The sequence below is a fragment of the Amborella trichopoda genome, chromosome 11, assembly GCF_054954075.1.
Source record: "Amborella trichopoda isolate Santa Cruz 75 chromosome 11, AtrichopodaSantaCruz75HAP2 v2.0, whole genome shotgun sequence".
Lineage (NCBI taxonomy): Eukaryota > Viridiplantae > Streptophyta > Magnoliopsida > Amborellales > Amborellaceae > Amborella > Amborella trichopoda.
This window is the reverse complement of record NC_142346.1, coordinates 40,956,778-40,982,202: the sequence shown is the minus strand read 5'-3', so window position 1 is coordinate 40,982,202 and position 25,425 is coordinate 40,956,778. Positions and strand designations below refer to the sequence as shown.

At 35.5% G+C, this 25,425-nt stretch overlaps 1 protein-coding gene across 8 annotated transcripts; it reads left to right on the top strand.

The window, feature by feature from the left end:
* Window positions 1-1,936: 1,936 nt before the first annotated feature.
* On the top strand, window positions 1,937-19,332 carry LOC18432224 (putative methionine--tRNA ligase). Of its 8 annotated transcripts, none has more exons than XM_088852327.1 (15): window positions 1,939-2,598; window positions 2,822-2,966; window positions 5,884-6,037; window positions 6,170-6,325; window positions 6,490-6,720; window positions 6,888-7,031; window positions 8,304-8,394; window positions 8,641-8,747; window positions 8,898-9,012; window positions 12,560-12,678; window positions 13,217-13,282; window positions 13,570-13,698; window positions 13,786-13,926; window positions 14,041-14,161; window positions 18,854-19,332. In XM_088852327.1, the coding sequence occupies exons 1-15, from the start codon at window positions 2,493-2,495 to the stop codon at window positions 18,868-18,870; spliced, it is 1,842 nt and encodes a 613-aa protein (XP_088708453.1). In that variant the 5' UTR covers window positions 1,939-2,492; the 3' UTR covers window positions 18,871-19,332. The 8 variants fall into 8 exon arrangements, 5 of the variants coding, with proteins under 5 accessions (XP_088708453.1, XP_088708452.1, XP_088708451.1 ...); XM_088852326.1 differs by having other exon boundaries at window positions 17,545-19,332; XM_088852325.1 differs by having other exon boundaries at window positions 17,509-19,332.
* Window positions 19,333-25,425: the final 6,093 nt, after the last annotated feature.

Here is a 25,425-nt window from a genome sequence, read left to right as displayed (position 1 = left end):
CTTCATTTTTTCATTTTGAAGATCAGTTTATTTTTTCTTAAAACTGTACTCTTTCGGTTGACGGTCATGTTTTATTTTTTTAACCAGTAGAAATAGGCATGTGATTTTGGTAATTGAAAGTTAAACTAGGCGAGCATTTAATGGGTTATTTTGCCATTGGTAGGTGAAATCCAAATTGGGAGTTTCCATTTCTAAAATTTGGAAGTTGGGACTTTTGAGTACCAAGTAATAGAAAGTACTGTATACGGTTAAACTTTATGAAATTGTGGGGTTTATGGAAACGAAAATTGTTTCATGCTAGCTGGTCCCCATGATTGCATGTGCAGTAAAGATGGATGTCAGTAGGTGTTCTATTTAAAAACAATAGAAACTAATAATCCAAATGTTTTTTTATTAGAATTATTATTTTTAATTTTTTAAACTTTTTTGGTTTTTTTCATATTCATGATCTCCATGTTAGATATTATATATCTTTAAAATTAAATAAAAAAATCCATATCAAAAATAAATTTATTAATAGGCCCGCATTTTTACATATGCGAGCTTAGCCACATAAAAACTGGGTCCTTATGGAAAAGTGCATTTCATTTAACTTGGGATTTTGTAGACTTGGAGATTTAGAAATTATCCAAATTCAATTGATCATTGGAATGAAAGGGTATTGTTTGCTAAAAAGATGAGATTTTGAAATCATAGCTCATCTTATGGTAGGTCTAACAAAATGGATGTACTCAACTCCCCAATTTGGTTGGATAATTGAGAAGTTTTTATATATATTGAATTGAGCTAAAATTTTGGGCTTTCATACTTCTCACTTCAATGCACGCATACATAATCTAAAAAAAGTATTTAAAAAAAAAATATAATGATCATAATACCGTGAATATCTTATGAGTATTTTGATCATTTAATTTTATTCAATTTAGTAAATTTTATACACGTACGCTTGATGAGCATACATCCTCCAAATTTTATCTTTACTTGATTTCCAAAAAAATATAATAAAAAGTTACCTGATTTTAGAAAAAATATAATAAAAAGGTAGAAGATATGCCCAAATTTTTTAAAATGATCAAATGGTCCAAACTATAGTAGAACACTATTGATCTTAACCATCCTATATTAATGTTCTTTCATGTAAGCCAAATTTTGAGCATTTACATTTCTCACTCATGCGCCTGTAAGAAATGTACAAGAAACATTTCTAAATAAACAAAATGCTGGGGCTAATTTTATTATTTTATTTTTATTTGAATTATTTTAAATACTTTTTTACTTGTACAAGAGGTGCAGTCACATTCCAAATTTGATCTCATTCCAAATTTGAAAAAGAAAAGTGGAGCAAGATAGGTCCAACATTTTTAAAATGACCAAATGGTCCAAAAGAAGAGAATGCTGCTCTTCTGAAAATTATTTTTACGGGTAAAGGAGGATATTTTTGGAAGGATATTTTTGGGTAATTCAGAGGAGATGACATGCCCCTACCCGATTTTGATTTATCGCAATTTGCGGTTAAATTTTAAAGGGTTTTGTTATGCTATAACACTTTAAAATCCTCAACATTTTTTTACATTTAGATATCCATATCTTATAAAATAGTAATTTTTTGTTTAGGGTTATTTTAAGTAATTAGTCAAAGATAAAATAAAAAATTTTAATAGAAAAAAAAAATATTAACTATTAACTATTAATAGACAATACGTATATGTGTAATATCACCTGTATTAAACATTAATTGTTTTTCAACTAATATCATTATTTTTTTAATAAAAATATTTTTCCTTCCTCTCATAATAAATTAAAATGCTTTTTTTTAATAAAGTTTTTATGTTTGAGGGTTTTAATGGTCTATACCACACGTGGTGGAACTCACAAAAACCTATTAAATAGCGTTATAGAAGGTGGACATTAACGTAATTTTCTCTAGATTTTGTACGTGCACGAATTATTGCTAAATGTCCGACTCAAATTTTCGATTCTAACGAGCAAGATGTTCGATTACTCCATCGTTCACTCGATTCGATTCCGGCAAATTTTAATTATTATTTTTCCTTAATGTCGATTCCCGCAATTTATAGTTAGTGGAATTCGAATTGATTCCATATTCCAAGAGCCCCGAAGTTTCGATTCCAACGACCATGAGGGTGGATTACTCATTCGTTCACTCGATTCGATTCCCGCATTTTTTTTTATTTATTTTTAATGTTGATTCCCGCAATTTATAGTTAGTGGAATTTAACTTTAATTCCATATTCGAAGAGCACCAATGCTTGGAGACTGCACTCGCACCTCTTTCTCTCTCATCTCCCTCTCTCTCTCTCTCTCTCTCTCCCTACAAACAGAAAGCATCCCTCTGGAATCTGCAGAGCGAGGAAGAGAGGACTCTGAAGATTGTGGAAGCTTTTCCGCAACTCAGAGCTTCGCTTCAATTTCATCTACCATTTTTGTTGTTGTTGGCTTTGTAGAAAGGTTTAGAGAGAGAAAAAACAGCCATGGATGGCGGACCTAAGCTTCCTATTCCTGGTGTGAGAAATGTGATGATAACAAGTGCTCTGCCATATGTCAACAATGTCCCCCATCTCGGCAACATAATCGGCAGTGAGTTCCACTTCCCCCGCATTTTTCTTCTCTCGCTTCTTCCCAATCCTTGGTCTCTCTCTCTAACTTTGATGCATCTATTTTTGGGGGGTTTCTTCTCTCTCCTTCTCTCACTAGGAGTTTTGAGGCATGTGGGCTTCTGTCTCTCCCTCTCTCAAATTGACTCCTCTGTGAATCTAAAATTGAGGCATGTGGAGATGATGGAAATTCATTGTTGTTTCAGGTGTATTGAGTGCTGATGTGTTTGCTAGGTATTGCCGGCTTCGTGGGTATAACACCATATACATTTGTGGAACTGATGAGTATGGAACAGCTACTGAGACCAAGGCCCTTGAAGATAATTGCAGTCCTCAAGAGATTTGTGATAAGTGGGTTCTTCCTAATCTACCTTGTTGTTTACTCTACTTTGTTTCTACGATCTCTCTCTCTCTCTCTCTCTCTCTCTCTCTCTCTTTGAAGTTTATGATTTTGGGTTTCTAATAAGCTCTCTTAGGCTTTTTTCTCTTTGGATTATATTTGAGGTTTATATCAATTCAGTTTAGATTAATTCTTTCTTAATACACTTTTTTTTTTCCGATAGGCTTCATGAAATTCTTGCTGTTTTACTTCATTGTGTCCTCGCAGCATGTTCTCTCATGCACAATTCTCTGCATCTGCATGCCTTCATCTTTTATTGTAAAGAAACAAGAAATATAAGAAATGCTGAAATACATGTCATGATTGTTGTTTTGCTTTTAGTATAAAACCTGCAGTTTTTTTTCCTTATCAAATACTATCGAGTGATAGTTGCAAGACATTGGGATTCACCTTGTTGCTATTAAAACAAAAAACAAAAAGATTGTAATTTACCTTGAAATGCTGGAATTCAGGAAACGACCAGTTGCTAATGGAGTTCAGTTTAGAGCCTTAACTGTGACATATGTTTTAACTAGTTACGATTTTCACTATTTAAGTTTCAAATTTTGAAGATTTAAAGGCATTCCTTCCTATCTTATTCTCATGCCTTGATGAAACTTATTTTTTCTATTCATATGGGAAGTTAATTCGTGAAGCATTTCCTAGCACTTCCTGAATTTGGGTTTGTCTCGCAGGAATAGACACTGGTAGTTAATTAATGGTTGCAAAGAATGAAAATATAGCTTTTCCAAAGGGAGTGGAAAGGAAAAGTTAGAGAAAATCAGGCTCTTGGGTGGCTTTTCGAAGTGTTAGACACTTGGACGTCGTGTCCAAGACATGTCGACATGTGCCTAGAACTATGGAAACACATGTCCAGGGTCCATAGTTTGCACTCTTTTGCGCATGGAGATGTACTTGATCTTCGTCTATCTTTTTGTTTTAAATCCTTATTTTTTCGGTGTTCATCCGCTTGTTACCAACTTAATCATTAATCTTTGTGAAGTATCATCATCATCATCATCATTTTAGCTTTTTCCCAAATAATCGGGGTCGGCTACATGAATCTTGATTCTCCATTCTGCTATAGATTTATTGATCTCGTGTTTATGAACAAGGTTGACGCACATGAGTTTCAAGGGTAAAAATCCGAGTAAGCATTGGTAGCTGACAAAAGAACTTGATTTTCATATCACTAATGATAGCCTTTTGAGTTAACCTTTTTGAAATTATGTGTTTGAATTGGTGACCTGGGCTTATGCTTCCTTTTTTGTTTGTGACGTCGAATTGAGAGCAAATTGGGGCTCGGCAACAAGGATGTTTGTAGATACATGAACATCAAATGGATTAAGATAAGAGATACATGAATCATACCTACAAGAAAAATATTCACGGACTTCTTGCTGAATCTCTAGTAGTGCAGTGCTAAATGTATTAATGTACCATTTGATATTCAGTGAACTACATATAGGCTCACATATTGACTGTATGAAGAAAAAATTGCTAAGCTCATAGTGAGAAAAGGAGTGGTGAGCTGATTGGGAGTGAGGGGCGACAAACCTTGAATAGGATTACCATCCTTTGGCAGTTTGGACCATCATTTGTGGAGAATTTGATTTTTCTTAGGGATCTTTTTTAGCATTGTGGTTTTGGGAAACAGTTAAGTTGAGATACTTAGGCAGCAAGGCTGTTGCTTGAATAATAAAATAAGCAAAATAATCTTATGGTGATAGAGTTCCTATCTGTCTTTTCCATCCCCTCATTCAACACCACAATATGCACAACTTTTAAACCTTGATCCTCTCTTTTCTTGATATCAAACGCGTCGTATACAATTATACATTACCCCTAGGCTCTGGTTTTTAGGACTTGTATGGATTCCTTTCCATTCATAACTGTCAAGTCTTTAATTTCATTCACAATTTTCAAGTCTTTATCTGCAGTCCTCATGTTGGACTCTTTATCTTTAGCTTTGAATAGTCATCCAAGCTTCACAGTAGATAGCATCTCCAACCTCCTTTTTTCTATTTATCGAACTAGGATACTTGCACTATCTATTTAGGTCTCCTGGTTGTATACATGAATATATTTAGCCTCTGACATTCCCTTGTATTCCATTGATAATTGATTTGTGACAATCTGCTGCTAGAATTGGGCTTTAAAACTATAGAAATCTCTAATATCTAAAGATTATCTTTAGTACCAATATTGAATAATGAAGGCAGCATGAAATTAACAATTACAAGGTATTTCATGAAGGTTCTCTCGACAAACATTTCTTTTTGAGCATTCATAAATATTCAAGGATACACTTTCATAGTCGTTCTGTGGTTTCCAATAATTTTCTTTGGTTACTATTCTCCCTGGCCCCTGCTTTCATTCATGTCCTTGGTGTTTCTGGTGATTAAGATATGAACATGCTACATGTCATCATTATCCTTGGAGCTCAATTGGAAATTTGAATTGAATCAGGAGTCAACATCTAAACTTACAAGAACTCGTACATAGGGAAGTATGTGAGATCCTCTATAATTAGTGACGGATTCAATGTTAGCCCCTAAGGTACATACACAAGAGTGGATATTCTTTTATTTGGTTAACTTAATTGCATATAATAACTCACTATTCTTAGCATAAACATGATTGTGATAAATAACATTGATACATGGTGTTGCTATAGTTGTCTCTTGGCATACACTCACCTGTATGAATTTATCCAAATTGGAAGACATCATTCACTTGATGAGGATTTCTTTTACAGTTTCCATTCATATCATTAATAAGCTTAGAGATAACCTCATTATCCATAGCTAGAAGATACAATATTGAATGAGTGTGGAGATAAATGCTGTCTGTCGGTGTCATATTGATTCTGAGCTGAAATTTATGTAGATATCACACAATCCACAAGGAGATTTATGACTGGTTTGATATAAGCTTTGATAAGTTTGGACGTACATCTTGTCCGGATAACACTGAAATCTGCCATGGAATTTTCAACAAGCTATTGATAAACAATTGGCTTTCTGAAAACGAACTGCAACAGGTGTGTTACTTGGGTTAGTTTGTAGTGTTCCAGGTCGCTGTTCATTTGTTTATGTAAATTTTGTTATTTTGATCCTATTTTTCACACAATAATAGTGTTTCTCTTTGCTCTGGACTGTTGATGGCAATACAGCTTTATTGTGATAAATGTCAGCGCTTCCTAGCTGACAGGCTTGTGGAAGGAACATGCCCCATGCCTGGGTGTGGTTATGGGGATGCTCGGGGTGATCAGTGTGAAAAATGTGCAACATTGTTAAATCCCAGTGAACTGATAGATCCAAGATGCAAGGTGCAACATGGTCATTTTAGCCACATTTGTGATTTTTGCTTCTTTTCTCCTTTCTTATGAGATTATATTTGCAACTGCAGTGCTTTATAAAATTTACACTTGTTGGTGTTGAGGAAGAAGCTAATTCTCCTGCTTTTCTTGTTTTGACATGTTTCCATTGGTAGGTCTGTCGCAGCTCTCCTTACATTCTTGACACCAACCATTTATTTTTAGAACTTCCACTGCTAAAGGATAAGTTGGAAGAGTATATTAACAAGATGTCGGTAGCTGGATCCTGGAGCCAAAACTCAATTCAGGCTACTTATTCTTGGCTAAATGAAGGATTGAAACCCCGATGCATCACAAGAGATCTGAAATGGGGCATTCCCGTCCCTCATGAAAAGTTCAAGGACAAGGTTTGCCATCTTTTGTAGTCATACTTATTAGCTCCATTCCATGTTACTTCAATAGATAATGCACACTCTTTTACTTAAACATGCTGAAGTAGGCACTTTGGATTTCTATTGATTGTACATATGTTACTCATGAATAATGGTTCTCACTCCTGCCAAACTATGTTCAGGTTTTCTATGTGTGGTTTGATGCCCCCATCGGATATATTGCAATAACTTCTTGCTATACATCCGAGTGGGAGAAATGGTGGAAGGCTCCTGAAAATGTCGAGCTGTTTCAGTTTATGGGCAAGGATAATGTGCCATTCCACACGGTGAGTATTTCATATGACTTGTGGTTTACTTTGGAGATTTCCATGTAGCCCATCCTTTTCATTTTACTGATTCTAACATTGATGTTCAGATTATGGAATACTTGTTTGATCTGGTATCTGTTTACTTTGTATATTGATCAGGGAGTTGATTTTCACTTGCAATGTATTGCTTATCCTAATAATGCCTGTGTGGGTAGTCTTATAGCTTCTATTTCATGGAAATAATGCAATCTAAACTTTTCCAACTATTACCCTATAAAGTATTATACAGTGTCCTACCTTTTTACTGTTGCTCCACTTACCTCTTTCATTTCATCTTTAATTGCTGGTCTGTGAGATACTGGAGGTAGTTGACTGACACCAATCTGTCTATGGAGTTGAAAACTGCTAAGTATTTTGAATGCCTCTTTATGAATTGGGATCTTCCAGTGGGTGTTGGACAACGACATGCTGGTGGTAGCGGCATTGTTACATGGATACTTTGTATTTTCATTCGTGTCATGTATAGACACGTGTTGCCATGTTCTAGACACGTACAAATTATGCATCAGCATTGATATGTAAAAGGTGTGGTTTCAGAAGATTATTTGGAGGTGTTCATTAGGATGGCATGGGGTTTTGTTCCTGCCCGTTATGTGACTTTCGAAGGTGGTCTCTTCCTGTGGGTTACTTTTAGGTCATGGACCTGCAAAGGTTCCTTGGTTACCTGGATTTTTCATTCTTCCGAATAGTTTGTGTGCACTCTTTTTACCTTCTAGCTTTACATCCATGTCATTTTCTTCTTCTACAACCTCCTCATCAATTTTCATGCTGACAAACTGATCTAGGTAAGCATCAAGGAAAATTTTACTGCCAACTTGGTAAGTTACAGCAAATGCTGAATTTAGTATGCTTCTTTATTTGAGACAGCAAAGATGGCTTAGGTCAACCTAGTTAATTGAAGTAAGAAACAAATTCACCCCTTAAAACATTGTTAGCTGCTTTCTAACAATCCAAAATCCCGAAATGTGATGTGATAATCTAGTTAGGATTGCAAAAAGGACAACAAATTTGTGTCAGCAGAAAATTTGACTAATTTCCATGGAAAAATTTAATGTTGGGATGCTCTATGGTTATTTGAATAAAGGTATCAGCAGTTGTTGTTTGTTGATTCATGCATATCGTACTCTTCCATAACACTTATTTCTTGTGCTCCTTATGTCTTTGGAATATCTCTTCAGATTTATAAGTTGGTTCTTAAATGTTTCAACTGGAATTTCCTTAATCCTGTAGGTAATGTTCCCTTCGATGCTTCTTGGAACCGATGAGAACTGGACTATGATGAAGACAATTAGTGTTACAGAATATTTAAACTACGAATCAGGTGAGCCAACTACTTTTTTCCGCCGATTGCATTCATTGAATCGTACTTGTAGCAATTTGTCCAGCATGTTCAAAATGAAATCATTTCTTGTAGAGGATGATATTTTGTTAGAGGGCTCGCATTAAATATAGAAAAATTTGATAATTAGATCATTGAAGTACTCTAGTGAAAATAAATAGAGGTTATTGTCTTCTGAATTTCCAAATAGCGTTACGTAGAAACTCTAATGGAAATCCTTTATTCTAGGGAAATTCTCTAAAAGTAAGGGTGTTGGAGTGTTTGGTAGTGATGCAAAAGATACAGAGATACCTGTTGAAGTCTGGAGATATTATCTACTCACTAATAGACCAGAGGTGGGTCATGCTGGACCATTTATTTATCATAAAACACTTCCATGCCTTTTTTTTAAAACATATCTAGTCTACTCTTTTCAAATTGTAGTTTAATGTGATTGATGATTGCTTTATTGGAATTCACCTGATTGCTTTATTGGAATTCACCAGGTTTCAGACACTTTGTTTACATGGACAGACCTTCAAGCCAAACTCAATAACGAATTGCTGAAAAACCTTGGAAATTTTATTCATCGTGTTCTCAGCTTTGTTGCTAAACCTTCAGGTGTGCATAAAACATGACAACACTTTTATTTCTTTATTTCCTTCCATCATGAATTTAGAAGTTTGAGCATGAAATATTGTCACAAATTTTGATTCAGATGGTGTACCTTTTTTTAACTGAGGGTTATACTAAATATTGTACGTGAATTTTCTCGTGGATTAAGCTATTTACAACTGCAAAAACAACTTTCTATTGTGTGCACCTGCGCTTGCATGCGTGGGAATGTATATGATGCGCTTGAATGGTCGTTTGTCTAAATGTGTGCACGTGCATGTGCAGATGAGATGGATGAATGGTACGAAGTTCACACAAAACAAAAATGGAATAAAGTTAAACTAATTAATTAATAAATCAAAATGCAGAAAGAAGGATCTTTAGATCCTAATCTGTATTGAGTTGAAGTCAAATTATATGTATAAATTGGACTCCATGTAGATGTGCATATAAAATAGACTGCACATATTGTGCTATGTTCTTGTCATGGTGCAATATCAGGGTGTTACAAACAATACAAACTGGGAGAGCATATGGTCATTTGAACAAATGGTTTGTCAGAAGTTGTTTACGTGCTGTTTCAAACACACTTTACTATTGCATACCTTACCTTGCTTTTGACTTATTCATTAACATAAAATAATAATTTAGAAGTTGACTCTTCGAATATTTTTTATTGGACTTTGGATAAACACAGGAATTGTGCTAAAGCCAATACAAATTAATTCCTTTGACATGCTTTCTTCTAGTGCTGCATATTTTTTGTGGAACGCCTCTTGTCCTTTTCAGATATTATTTCTAAAACCAAATCCGTTTGTCTTGTACAAGTGTTTTCTGTTTGAAACATGTTTATGCTAGTAAGTCGAGTATTCTTTGCTACATAATTCTTTTATCTTGAGTATTTCTCCAAGCACAGCAGGTGCGGTACTGCAAAACAGGATATTTGTCCTCAGGATTTGGTAATTCCTTCTTGAAGTACTATTCACTGTAGTTCTCTTGATCTGCAAGGAAAGAACCGAAAGAAAATGGTTCTTATTTGTATTTCTTTCCTACATTATATTTGTAAACATATGTATTTCTTTCCTACATTCCATTTATCTCATGCACTTAAGTTCTTCTTGAAAGAAAGACTAATGCAATCTTGCCGGGGGATATATATTTCTTATTTTTCTTCTTTTCACCCTTTTTTTTTTTTTTTTTTTTTTTTCTTTTCTTTTGGCAAAGATCACTTACAAGTAATCTTATTACAATAACTATTGCTTCAAAGAAAATAAAACTAACAAATCCAATATCTTAAAAACCTTGATGCCATTAAACCAATTTTCTTTAAACAAAGAAAATATCCACAATTCTTATGCTTGAGAATATAAAGACAATATAATTAAATATGACAAGAAACAAAAAGAGAGTGCTGGAGATTACCTCAACCGGGCTTATTACACCCCACACCGAGTCACCATCATCCGATGGTGCGGGCTCAACGATCAACTTTCAATCTCAACCGGGAAAGCAAGTTTAGGCCAAGCCTTCTAATGGAACTATGAACTCGTATATCAAATCTCAAACCCTTAGGTGAATCTCCTTAGCAACCTAGTTTGAGAGAAATACTTTTCTTTTCTACCACAACCCTATAGTCTAAAACCCCAATGAGAGATGAGAGATGAGAGATGAGAGATCATGAGAGGGTTGAGAGAACCATCATGAGAGAGATATCAAAGATGAGAGTAGGGTGTGCCCTTTTGGGTCTCTTGAAGGAGAGAGAGAAACTTTCTTAAGAGAGAGTAATATTCTAGGTGTGGCGTGCCCCTTTTGTGGGATATAAGAGAGAGATGGTAATTAAGTGTAAGAGATAAGGTATCGAGATTTTGGGTAGAGACAATCCCTTTTTATAAGCTTTAAACAAGATTCGGGTTTTTTAGGGTTTTTCTTGGCTTGCCTCTTCTTGTGAGATTGAATATGAACCATTGATCTTCGGTGACTTGTGAGGTAAGAGATTTGAGCCATCGATTCCATAATGGGTCATCAACATTATGAAATGTGCTAGAACCTTTATCCTCCATTCCTAAACCATTTTCCCATCAATAGAAATTAAATAAAATAATTCCATTCATAATAAAATGCTTACCAAAATTATGCACAAGCCTTCTCATGCTTCCCAAATATCTTTTGAAAGCTTCCTCAAGGCAAAATCTTTCCAAAACACTTCAAAGCTTTCTCTTCAAACCAAAGCTTGAACTAACACAAGGAAAGTTTCATTAGGGTGGGGTGTGCCACCCTAGGTGGTACTTCATGTGCCCCACCCACATGCAATGGTAGGCCCATTAACATATTGGGCCTCCCATGCAATATTAAAATTAATTATATGATTTTTAAAAATCCATAAAATGAAATTTGAATATTTAAATCAATCTAAAATCAATATCTCTGTATTTATAAATCCAAATTTGATAAATAAAATATCCAGAGATCTAAAAAAATTCAAATAATAATTCTAAAAATCAGATATCATTAAAACAAACATAATTAAATTTATTAGATGGGAAAAAGATCCATATAGTCTAGGAATTAAATAAATAAATGTTGGGGCACTCTACCTTCAACTGTGTACTACGATCCACACTTGCTTTATCAAAACGACCCAGTGTTTCCTATGACCCATTGTCCATGTAGAGGCTCATTAGTGGGTCACCAAAGTCTGACCAATGAGTCAAGGGGTTGTAATATCAATTTATGGATTTCAAGTTTTCCCCTAGAGACGTACGAAGGGCACCTAGACCCGATGTAACCACAGCTCCTATGACGCATAAGGGTATCTCTCGCACATGCATAAGCTTCGTCCTAAAAGGTGGTTCGCTTTCCTGAAACGACTATCATTATGCATGCCGTGTGATGGCTCGCTGATGAGCCTTTGACCCCCATCTTTGAAGGCCACCATCACACACAAGGGTCACATAGTCCGTAGGCTCATTCATCCGGGCATACTCCGACCTCATCAAGGGATGATCAATTAGAACTCTTATCGGATAGTTTTCTATGCCCAGGTAACATAAGTTTTTCCCAACCGACTGGCCTAGCTCGTCAAGCTCAGTCCGGTATCAGCAAGCATCGTTTGCTTAGTATGGTCCACGAGGGACCACACTCTCACTGAGTTCATGTTCCATTCTATCATTTCATTTTACAAGCACTCATAAGGCCTTTAATAGCCACACTCACCCAACACTTCTTCCAAGAACTATACAAATAAAAGAGAAAAGCCATCTTTTAAGTGTTTTTCAGCAGCATTCAATGGAGAGGGTATTCATGATGCTCTCTCGTAAGTATCAGTTGCTTATGTGTGGGGTTTTTAACTTTCTGCTATTCTCAACTTTTGGAATGAATAATATCCACTACTATCACTGCTAGTCTTTTGATGTATTTGATAAAGATCATCACCATTCTTGTTCTCAAGATTGACATCATTCAACAATAAATTCATTTTAGTTTTCTTCATTATTTGGGAGTAATTTTTTATTTTACAAGTCTTAAATTCTTTGTCTGGAACTCGTTATCATAGGTGAAGGATATTGCTCTATCATTCCTGATGCACCTGAAGCAGAATCCCATCCTCCTACTAAAATTTTAGCTGAGACAATTGCTGACTATGTTGAGCAGTATCTGGAAGCAATGGAGAAGGTTATTGTCTTAAATCATGGGCTAATAATAATAATATAATACTAATAATATACTAGTAATAATAATATAATAATAATAATAGTGAAAGTAATATTAACAGTAACAGTAACAACAACAACAACAACATGAATAGTAATAGAAGTAGTAGGAGTAATAGTAAAAGTAGTAGTAGTACTAGTAGCAGCAAGAGTAGCAGCAACAGCAGTAGTAGATAATAATAATAATAATAATGATGATGATGATGATGATGTAATAATAATAATAATAATAATAGTAAAAGTAATATTAACAGTTATAGTAACAACAACAGCAACAAGAATAGTAATAGTAGTAGTACGAGTAGTAGTAAAAGTAGTAGTAGTACTAGTAGCAATAGGAGTAGCAGTAGCAGCAACAACAGCAGTAGTAGATAATAATAATAATAATAATAATAATAGTATGTTGCTATTACGAGCTTGAGTTGTACATTAGATTATGGGGCAATTTGGGTTACTGAGGCTTCTCTTCGTTCACATATAATTTGTGTTTCTATGATCAGGTTAAGCTTAAACAAGGATTGAAAATTGCAATGAGCATTTCTAGTAAGGGAAATGCATATCTACAAGTACGTATATATTTACCTTTATTGTACTGAACATTTCAATTTGTTCCCTTGACTAGTTCACACCCGCAATAAATGGGTGTGTTTGTGCGCAAGCATGTTTGTGTTAGAGAGAGAGAGAGAGAGAGAGAGAGAGAGAGAGAGACACCTAGAACTAGGAACCCGGTGTCTAGTAGATGTCCTGGAATACAAGTTCTATTTGGAACTTGGCTCGAGTAGTCAAACACTGCTGCAGAACGCAAATACCATACTTTATGAATTGTGTCAATCCACTCTTTCATGTTATGCAGAAGTGCAGATTCTGGGATTTATACAAAGAAGATCCTACTTCTTGTGCCATTGTTTTGAAGACTTCAGTTGGTCTTGTGTATCTTCTTGCATCTCTCCTAGAGCCTTTCATACCTTCCTTCTCACTCAAGGTCTGTTGCTGTATTTTGATTGGCTCTAGTCTCAGATTAGGATTTCCCATTGATATTTATAATTTTTTATAATTATCATATCGATAGGTAATGAGGCAGCTCAATTTGCCTTATGAAACACTTTGTATTTACAAAGAGATGGGAGATCTTGTTAGGGAAAGAAGACCTTGGGCGATTGTACCTGCAGGTCACAAAATAGGAAAGCCAGAGCCATTATTTTCTGAAATGGTGAGCCATAATGATGTTTTATTTACTCCAGCTATATTCGATATGAAGCTTTATAGGCCTTATGCTGCCATTTTTGCATTTTTGCATTTTTAACCGTTAATGTTTCTTTTATAGAAAGACAAAGAAGTGAACTATTACAGGGAGCAGTTTGCAGGAAGCCAATCTGATAGGGTTTTAAAGGCAGAAGCTGAAGCACATAAGATTGCCAAACAGCTTAAGGAAACAACAGTGTCGGGTTAGTTTTTTCATTATTTAATTTAATAGGCGAACATATTGACTGAGACGAAACATTTTTTTGGTTCTGGCCATGTTGATATAAGAAAATTCTTTTCATTTTCTGTGTGCTAGCCATTATTTATTGTGATAAAACAAATTATCTTTTTATGCTTAGTTCTATGCTTCTCATATTAATGGGTGGAATTAGTGTGGGGCATGTATCTTTGACTGATTGGGATTTCTGAAGATTTAGGGTATGTTTGATAGCACTCAAATATCCTGATATTTTAGAATGTTATGAGACCTCATATCAAATATTTTCAAATTCAAAAAACTGCCTTATAATTGAATCCCCAAAAATTCAACTCTGAGTTGAATTTTTGAAGATGCAAAAAACTTGTCACGAGGCATTCTATTTCTACCGCCAAAATATTTGATGGGATATGGTTTTTGCCCTCCCCCACTTTTTCTCTTCAGCACCCAGCCTCCTCCCCTACTACCTCTTTCTCTCTCCTATCCTTTCCTTGTGGTCTCCATGTAACCTTGATGCCCCTTAACATTTCTTCATTCACCAGCATCCCATCTTTCCCTCCCTCCCCCTTTCTCTCTCTCCTCTCTCTTTCTCACTCTCTCTCTCTCTCTCTCTCTCTCTCTCTCTCTCTCTCCCCCAACTCTTGGTGTGTCTTAGTAAACCTCTAAGTTGAGAGCTCCCATGGCTTCTTCTTAAACTCCCCACTTTATCTCTCTAGTCATCTTCTTCCTCATTACATCTTCATCATCATGAAGAAGAAGTAACCACCATTATCTCTAGGTTTACAATATTTCAGATAGATATAGTACACCCAAATCCCAATTGCTCTCTGTCTCTCTACAACTTGTATTCTCTCTCTAACAATCCATCTGTCCTTTATGCTCCTAAATTCTCACACGAATGTTGTTCCATCAAAGAATCACAAAACGGTTTACCCTCCATTATCAACTCACATTGATTTTAATAGACTTATCTATGTGAGGGGCTCTTAGGACGTGAAATTTGTGGGATTAGTCTTTGGAATCCATTAAAAGGCCAAAGACAAATGGGTTTGAACCAGTTTGAACTGTGTCTATCTTTTGAACCAGATTAAAAGATTGGGGGAGATGGAGCTGGAGCTCTTGCAAATTAGGAGAATTTTGAGAAAATGGATGTTGGGTTTATTTGGATGGGGACTTGGTTTTACCCAACAAGGATCACACGGTTCTTTCTGGGGAGAGAAACCCATTGTAGCTGGTTATTAATGCGGTAGGAAGGCATGCTCATGGATTCAAAAATTTACAAGAGCTTTACAAGAAATTCTTGAATGGATGCTTATTAAGTGTTTACTAAAATGGCTATTACAAATCAATTTCTAAATTTATTGGACAACCATGGTTGTTGGGTGCTTGTACTTGGTAACTTGGCCATGGCTCGACAGATTGATGAAATGCCCGATGTAAATTCAGTTTCATACAAATTCTATTTCTGGCGACCAAACAATAAAAAATATTAGTTCAATAAAATTCTAAAATATGGTTTGACGGTCAAGTAATTCAAAATTTATGGAAAGCCATACTGCCTCTTTATCCAAATTTTTAAAAGTCTAAAAATAAAAATTCTGTTACTGTTTGACAAAACAGTTCTGAAAATCATGCTTAGTAACTATGCTCCTTTAAATCATGCTTCTCAAGCATCTTAGACATTCACTTACATATCTTGTGCTTCTTATTTATGATTGACATAGAGGGCATTACAAATTTCTTCCCCAGATCTGAAAGTAGTAAACCTGGATGACCTTGGTTGTATTGTATATAAAATGATAAGGTAATCATAATATCCTTAAAAACATTAAGGGAGTGTTTGTTTGGGGAAAGGTTCTTTTCCAGAAGAAGAACCTTCCCTAACACTGTAGCACTTCTGCATTTGATGCACGTGGAGTGCTACAGTCAGAGGAAGACAAATGTTCAATGTTCATTTTCCACACAAAAATGGGGAACCTTTATCTTCCATGGTTTACATTCAGAACATTATCGCAATAAAAAGGGGAAAAGAACCCCGACGAAAAGAGGCCTTTTCCAGAGCTCTCTTCTGCTTGCCCAACCCTCTCCCTGCTCGCGTCTTTCATCCCCCAATACCAGGTACATCTCTCATCACACTCTCTATCCTGCTCTCACTGCGCTGTGCTCTCTCTCTCTCTCTCTCTCTCTCTCTCTCTCTCTCTCTCTCTCTCTCTCTCTCTCTCTCTCTCTCGCCTTTTTCATTTCATGTTTTGGTTAAGCCTTTGACCGTTTGATTGAATGCAAGAAAATGACAATCTGCGTTTGTCTACATGCCTAAACATTTTAACTGTAGATCTGTAATGTAGCGGTTTGGAAGCTTATTTCATGCAAGTAGGTTTCTTTAGATGAGTATCCAAGATCATTCTCTTACATATGGATGCTTATTAATTGAGCTTAGGTACCCTGTAGATGGTTATCCATGTTTCATTCTAGAATGTTTGGAAGCTTATTTCATGTGGCTTGCTGTTTTTCTGATGCACTTGAGTCATGGGCCGGCCAAAGGACTTGAAGCTTTAATTTTTAGTATCCCATGAAACTCATCTGATTTGGGTGAGTCGACCATTTTCTTTACAGTGTTTGTAGAAATTGGGTTTGGTAGTCCATGGCTTCTCCACTTATTCCTCCTCAAAAGTGGCTCTCTTGATTCATGAAGACCTGGGCCCCTCGTCCCTAACCAAATCATGCTGTGGTCTCCTTGAATGTCTACAAGGTCTTCAAACTTCAAGTGGTTGTTATTAAGCACAATTTCCCTTTGATGAAAGCACCTAGACATGTAATTATATATTAAAGGATCATATCACATTCTGCTCCTATGCCACTTTCTTTGTGGCCTTTTATGCTATTGAGCTGAATAAATTTGTCGATGTAACCCTCAATTTTCCTGTGTCACGTCTCTCATTGTGACTATCAAGGCTTTATTCCTCTTAGGGATTTTCTACCTGAAAATTATTGTTCATGTCCTCAAATTCATGTACGCTTGCTCCTTATTCCATTTAGCTCTTCTTGTGGCATTCTGAAATTCAGTATTTCTGTAGCCCTATGTTGCAATGTGCTGCCAGCTAGAATCCAATCAATCACTTTGCTAAACTAGAGCCCTGTTTGAGACAACGCAAAACCCAAAGCTGTAATTCGGGGTTGACTAAGAATGACTTCAGTAATTCAATCAATCAGTCGTAAAACTTATACAATGAATAAATTATTTTCAGTTATTGAGCGCTTCGGTGTGTGGTCATGGAGGGCTATTACTCTCAGTTGCATGATTAGATAACCTTTTCGCACAACTCTCTCTCCCAGGATCGCCCAAGAACTCTAATTTGGAATACCAGACAGGCGATGGGTCAGTGGCCAGAGGTAAACTACTCTCCGGGCCAGGTGCAGCAGAGCAACGACCCGGGAGTAGATTCCCCAGAGGCATGGGGACAAGAGATGGCCATCTCAAGGCACATCACGACCTACAGGCAGCGAGACCCGGGAAGGCAACAAGCCAATTGGGAGTAAGAGGATCCATAGTACCTGCTGCCTTTTGGACTTCGTATTCATCATTTTGGAAAGCAGTGAAGGCAGTGTAGGCAGCGAGCAACATCTGCCATAGTCGCGAGTGCTTTGATGTGTAGCCAACGAGCATCGAGCGAGAAGATGCGTAGCTTGCTACTCTTCATAGATTGAACTCTTCACTCGATTTTTGGCAACAGCAAACAGCCCTAATGCATTATGCGGCCTTGGGCACATTGCCTTCACCCTCATATGCGGGAATTTGCAATGCACCCACATATGCAGCTGCATTGCATCAGAGGCCCTTTGTGTTACCATTCCCTATCTCCCCTCCTCTCTATCTCCCTTCTATGATCCATTTGCGCTTTTTATTTGTTTTTGCTTTACTTCATAAAAAAATAGTTTACTTTATAAAAAAATAGTTTACTTTTACTTATTTTTAGAGTGGGTTACCAGAATGGATCTGTAGTTTCACCTGATGGTAAATCTATTCTTTGCAGCGTATCCGATAGTAAATGCTATTTTTTGGTTTTTGTATTTGGTTGCTACTGGTGGTGACTTAAATATTTCAGTTCAATGTCATGTTGATCTGAGTTGATTGCATTTTCTAGTTTGTTATTTTTTCTTTCAAAGAATGATGAAACTTCTATGCAGCTTGGTCCTGGAGCTTCATGGGGTTAACGATTTTTAATTCTTTTGTTTCACAAACATTGGGAGTAGGAGTCTAGTCAGTGATGCTGATGTTAATTACTTGTCTCTTTCTCAGTGATGGTGATGTTAATTGCATCTCTTTCTTCTTCTTTCGAGTTTCTTATTAATAGTGCAATATAGAATGGCTTTTGGTATGATTTATATGGCTCTATTCCTCATTGATTTGATTGTGTTTTATGAATAGATGGAGAATGTCCATGCAATAGTAGTACTTTTGTGATTGATTTATCTTGGAAAAAATCCGGAGGAGACCTCTATCTCTTCTTTCGGAGAATTTTTTATGGAACAATTACTAATGTTAAACACCCAATAGCGTGCAAACGCTGATGTGGGCATATGCTTCTTTGATTTTCTTTTGAAAATTAAGGTGTATCTTTTTCATTCAAAAGTGTCATGTGTAACCGCTTTTATTCTAATGAGTAAATTCTCTTTGTAGGATTTGTAAACAAATGACATAGGCATCATTTCAAACGTCCATTGTCAATACCCGATGGCGGAGCCGAACAGTTCTTCCATGCACAGTGGAGCCGCATCCGAGCAGGCAGCAGTTAGTGGGAAGAGGCAAAACTCAGGGGGTGCATGGGGCTGGCTAGGATATAATCTTTTGGCTCAACTTTTTTAGCCACCTCACTAATTTCTAGCTTTTTAAGAAACAAATCTGAAACAAAAAAAAAGGTAAAAAGGAACGCTACACCGATGTAATTGTTACTGGCACATGTGTACATGGGTGTAGCATTCTAGCTTCCTGATATTATGTTTCCCACTCACTTTTTTAGGTAGTCATGGAAGAAACATGGGGGCATATAGCTCTTCCTGAATTAGCTAGTGGGAAAGCAGTGGCGAACTACTATGACCTTGTATGAAACAAAGCTAACTATTAATTGCCATTGGTATTGATGTTTTTTTTCGTGGCCATCTCATTTTCTTGATATTTTTGGCCGCTACATATGTTTTTATGGGAAATTTATCAAAATACACCTAGAACTTAGGCTATTTAATATTTGAACAATTATCAAAATAACCAAAAGAGATGAAGTATTCAACAAGTACCCTTTAGGAACTGTTTCAATTCAAGACAATATATTATTTTATGGGTATTTTGAAGTTAAATTAAAAGATATGGTTAAAGTGTTAAATTGTTAATCTATTTGGGGTAATTTGATAATTTCCCTTTGATATTTTAGCCTAAGTGGAATTTGAACAATTTCAAAATACGTCATTTGATGGGCTATTTCAAATTTGAATAAAAGAAGGATGAAATAGATGAGATTACATCAAAGTAAAATATTGAATAGCATTTAAAATTGGAAAAAGTTTATGTAAGGTTGCGGCCCTATATAATCAAATTGAGGTGCATCTCAAAAATTCATGAGAAGAGGTTGTTTTGATGTCGAAAAACCCTCAAATAGACTATCTTGACATCGAGATGTATAGATGCAAAAAAAAATGAATTTTAAGTTTGAAATATAGTTCATCTTGTAATGCATTATTTGGGTGTATATTTTCAATATTTTCAAGTGTTTATAGGTTTGTTTTATCGTCACTATTTTTTAAGCTTTAAGTTTTATAATTAGAGATGAAAATAAATTTACAGGCCATTACAAAAAAATGTACAATTGAAAAATCATCTTTTGACACTATTTATAGGCACACCTTATTTTCATTGTTTAGAGCCTATACTTTATACAAACCACACTCTTTTATTTATTTATTATTATTATTATTATTTATCATTATTATTATTTGGTAATTATTAGTGAACCCGTTTTTTCAATAGAATGGAGGAGCTACATTTTGAAAGTGTTATAATTGAGGGTGTCACTAGTAGGAATAGATACCACGATGTAGTAATTGAGTGTGGGATGCTACCACCACAAATCCAGCCTTTTTCTTAACCACACCCTTTAAAATTATATCAAATTAAATATAAAAAATAATAAATAGTTTTTGTCAAAAAAAAGAAGAAAAAGAATAAATAATTGAAATTGTTCGAAAGCCTTCGTATCACCCATGTTTCTTTGTCCGAATTTTCGGTTGCCAAAGGTGGGTCCCACTAGAAAAATACTTTAATAAGGGCAATGCTCATTGGCTACTTACCAACACTCTCTTTTGAAGTGTAAGTCCACGTGGCGCAATTTACATTAACTCGGAGAAGTGGGAACCATCTCAAAAGGCCGCTCACGCCACGTCAGCCCTAAATTCCACACTATTTATGTTTTACCTTAAGCAACCATTAGTGGTCGGTAATTTACATATTTGCCCCCAAGTTGAAAAGTGATAGAGATTGGTGCTTAGGGCCGTTCTCTAATGCTAATTCTAGCAAAATAGAGAAAGAACAATTTTGTGACCCAATTCTTTAAGGAAAATGACGAGCAATCCACATTACAATATTTTCTAATTTAAATTTAATCCTTAGCTAAAAAATCACAGACTCTTTCCCAAATTAGTTCTCCTGCTCTTCTTTGCTATTTCCTCCATTTTGCTCATCCCAATTCAAGTGCATTTATATATATATATATATATTGTTTGAGGGTTTGTTTGGATGTACTCGTTATTACGGATAATTCATTGTTTAAAAAAAAACAATTATGATGATGATTATTGTTGTTTGGTATTCTTCCTCATAAAATTATTTGACAAAAACTTATAAATTATTTTACATTTAAGTTTGAAAATAACTAAAAATAATTGAAAAAGTTAAATAATTAAATATTAGTATGTATAGTATAAGGTATGTACCAGCAACTAAAAAATAAATATTGTGTGGAGTATACTAATTTCAGATAAGATACCTTACTTAATTACCCAAAAAAGATAAGATAGCTTGCTCCCAGTAATATTAATTTTCATCCAACATGCCTTGATGTAATGTTTCCTCGTACTTATTCCAAGCATACACAAAATGAGTACACAGTTTATGGTTTTTTTTATCATGTTGACACATCAAGAGAGCACTTGTCTAATACATCAGAAACTAAATCGCTTTTGTAAAAAAATCTCACTGTAGAAATACTTAATGTCATATCAAATTTCACTTCTCTTTTTCCTCAAAAATACTCAACATTACCCAAATCTCACTACATAAGTATTTGGTCACCTAAAACTCCACTTCTACTTTGTTGCATATGTCAAAGCGCCAAGGAAGCAAAACTTCTCACTACTATTTCTTTTTGAAGGTTATTGTAGAAAAACTTAATGTCATGTAAAATCTTACCATTATTTTTTTTTAGAATTTCTTAATATCACCTAAATTACTCGCTATAGAAGTAATTGATGCCACCTAAAACCCAGCTTCTCCCTTTTTGCTGGTCTTAACAAATCAAGGAAATATTATTTTTGTGTGACACTTTAGAAGCATTTCTTTTTAATATTGATTTTTTTAAAATCTCACTATAAAAATACTCAATGTCACTTGTCTCTTTTATTTAAATAGTTAATTGATATAGAGTCCAAATATCAACTTTAAAATTAGCATTTTTAGCACTTGTATCATTTAGGTGTCCCTGTAAGCCAAGAATTATGTTCGATAAGTCATGTGTGGCTTATTTGAGAGCAATGCTTGATAAGTTTTATCCTTAGGGTGGCAATGGGCCACGTGGCTTGGCCCAATCAACCCACCCCTAAAAAGGATGTGGCCCGAGGTCTGGTCTAGGGCAAGACCACCACGATCTTAGGGCAACAAAAGGCAAGGTCGTACCTAGGCCAGCGCCACAACAGAGCTGGCCTTGTTGGGCCCTTTTTCTTATTCCTTTTCTCTTCATTTTTCTTGGATTATATTGGCTCATCCTGGTCCTAACAAGGTTGGGGCCAGGGCTTCTTCGACCCGATCAGGGTTAGGCCAGGCCAGGCTCCATCCTGTAGAGACTAGGGCCGGGCTAGGGCCAGGCTGGCCTGTGCTGCTGCAAGTCCTATAAAATCCTTGATAATGAGCAGTGGTAGCATTAAAGCAAGCTTATACTAGCTTAAGCATATCTCATTGCAAGCTATATGACTGTTCAAGAATGTTTTGCTCTGTTGCTAACAGGCACCCATGAAGCATGCAAACAGGCCGAACATGAAATGTACTAGCTTTTGCATTTGGAGTTTTAAAAATAGGTCTTAAAAAATGTTGCATGGATCATTGTTCATAATGAACAAAAAATGCAAAGTTAAATAAAAATGCAGTTTTAAGAACACTGTTTCACGATTTGTTATTTTCGGAATAATGTCTACGAAAGTCGTATAACGAATGACGTAGGTTTTAATGAACATTTTTGTTAGATATATTTTGATTAAATATTTTATTGATATATATTTTAATTAATTAGCTGACCCCAATTAGTTGGAAAAAAGCTACAAAGATGATGATGAATTGATGATATTTTAATTAAATATTCAATAGAAATTTCAAATTAGAGGCTAGAAGCATTATAACAAGGAAAAAATTTATATAACGATGCTACTTTATAATGTAGAACTACGGATGCCCCTCAAAAATCCATCAGAAAAGGTAGTTTTAATGTTGAAAAACCCTTTGATTGATCATCTCGATGTCGAGATGTATGACATGAAAAATAAAAAGATTTTAAGTCTCAGAAATAGTGCATTTTATAACATATTATCTAGACAGTCCATTTTCAATATTTTCATATGCTTATATATCTACTTGATTTTAACCATTTTTTAAATTTAAAATTTCATAATTGGATATAAAAATAGATTTTGAGATAAGAGGAATGATCCTATAGGACCCTCCCCCACCCATATGTGTAGGACCCCAAATGATCACCATTAAAGTGGACATGGATATCTAGAAAAGTTAACACATGCGTGTGGGACGTGACTTTTTTATAGATCCGTGTCAAATTTAATAATGATCCTTTGGGTCCTATACACATGAGTGGGAAAGGGTCCTATAGGATCATTTCTCTTGAGATAATCCTAAGAACATTTTATATCAAAATTATATACCGTGACAAAATTTGAAGGTGCAACTTATCTCTACACCTACGGATGCATCCGTATGCAAACTACACCCTTATAACAAATATAATGGGCACTAACCCTAGAAATAAAAAGAAACAAGGAAATTTTATCAAAGTACCAATTAGATATGAAGTAATTCCATAATTGCCCATCCCAAGCTAGTCACACAGGTCCCAACTCGGGACAAAGGAGGAGGGTTATGCTAAGTAGAGCAACCAACGTAAAACTTCCTCACATCTTTTCTTGAATCCTGAACCTATATAGTGGAACATGATTCATATAACCAACCCTAAATAGTTGAAATAAGTCGTAGATGATGATGAAGATGATGATGACCCATTGAAGATAAAGTATTTAATATTTTGCCTAATAGAAACTATCCTGACTCAAGACCAAGCCCTTTTCTATGGGTACTTTGAACAATTCCCATTGGTAAATTAATATATTTTCAAAGAAACAAATATAGTGAGGCATCACATAATTTTTAAAAGTGAGCATTATAATGGTTTTAGATATGTTCAGTTTTATTGGGGCGAAAGCTACATCATGTTTCTGCATCATCCACTAGGCTGGGTGGTCTGATCCTAACTAGTCGACTAAGTACTGAAAAATAAGGTCCTTGGCCACATAGTGCTAGACCACCACAACTAGAGGCCCGAGCTAGGCTGGGTATGGGCCAAGCCATACAGGGCACCCAACCCTTTTTTCCCCTTATTTTTCTTTTCATATTTATCTGAGTTTGTTAAGCCTTGCTTGGCTTGGATCAGGTCAAGGCTAACTTAGGGTAGGGACTCTTAGGCCCAATGTGATCCATGCTGGGCTGGCGCTGGCCTTATGGGGACCAACGCCCATCTCAGGCTAGGGTTGGCCTGATCCCATCTTGCTCATTGCCAACCAACCCTAACCAATAGTTGAAAATTTAATGCTGCATCACGTTACGACTTCAAACCCTTGATGGCTTTCCGGCCATTTATTGTAAATAAAATGTTTTAGTTATGCTTTCTTGAGCAATATATCTAGGATATGGTTTCTATACGGCCAAGCCCGCATATGTAGAAATGTAGGCCTCTTAATAAATTTATTTTTGAGATGGATTTTAAGACTTGATTTTTAAAGACACGTAATCTTTAACATGAATATGAAAAAATAAATACATTTTTAAAACTAAAAATAATAATTCTAATAAAAAAACATTTGGACCGTTAGTTTCCATTGTTTTTAAATAGAACACCTACTTGCATCCATCTTTAAGATGGATGCTTTACATTTTCTAGACCGCATATGTAGAAATGCAGTCCAGCCCTCATGAAACAATTTTCCATATATATGAGCGTTATAAACATTAGGACCATTCACTTTGATACAAGAAAGTCATCGTCATTCATAGCTCATTGTCATCATCATCAAAGTCTTTTCCTAATTAATTGTGTTGGATGAACAACCAATATAAAACTTTGTTAAAACTTTTCATCACGCATAGTTGTGTGATGCAAAATCAAGAGACTTATGTTACATCCCCAAAATCGTCCGATTTTAAATCTAATTGCTAGAGGGGATTGTGATATTTATGTACCGAAGGTAAATGGTGCAAGTGTATCTTGTTCCATTTATCTAACCTTCGAAGGATGTAAGTTGTGATCAATACAACCACTACCCAATGTATGTCACGGTTCAATGAACCGATCGACGGCAACTAAAAGAGAGTGAATTATACGAACTTGAAATTACACATTCCTCATGTTCGCACTTTCTTAATCACCATCCATCTATTGATTTAACGGTCCATTATATTTTATCACCGTCCATGTGCATGGTCATATGATACTATGCTTCCTCATCCATGAGAGCTTAGAGATAGACTATTTTACTACGGGTGTGGTTTGTATAAGGCCGAGGCCCTAAACCATCAAAATAAGGTACGTTTTTAAATAGTGTCGAAAGATATTATTTTAATAATAAAAATTTTTATGATGGCCTGAAAATTTATTTTTACCTCTAATTATAAAATTTAAGGATGCGGTTTATATAGAACTGAGGCTCTAA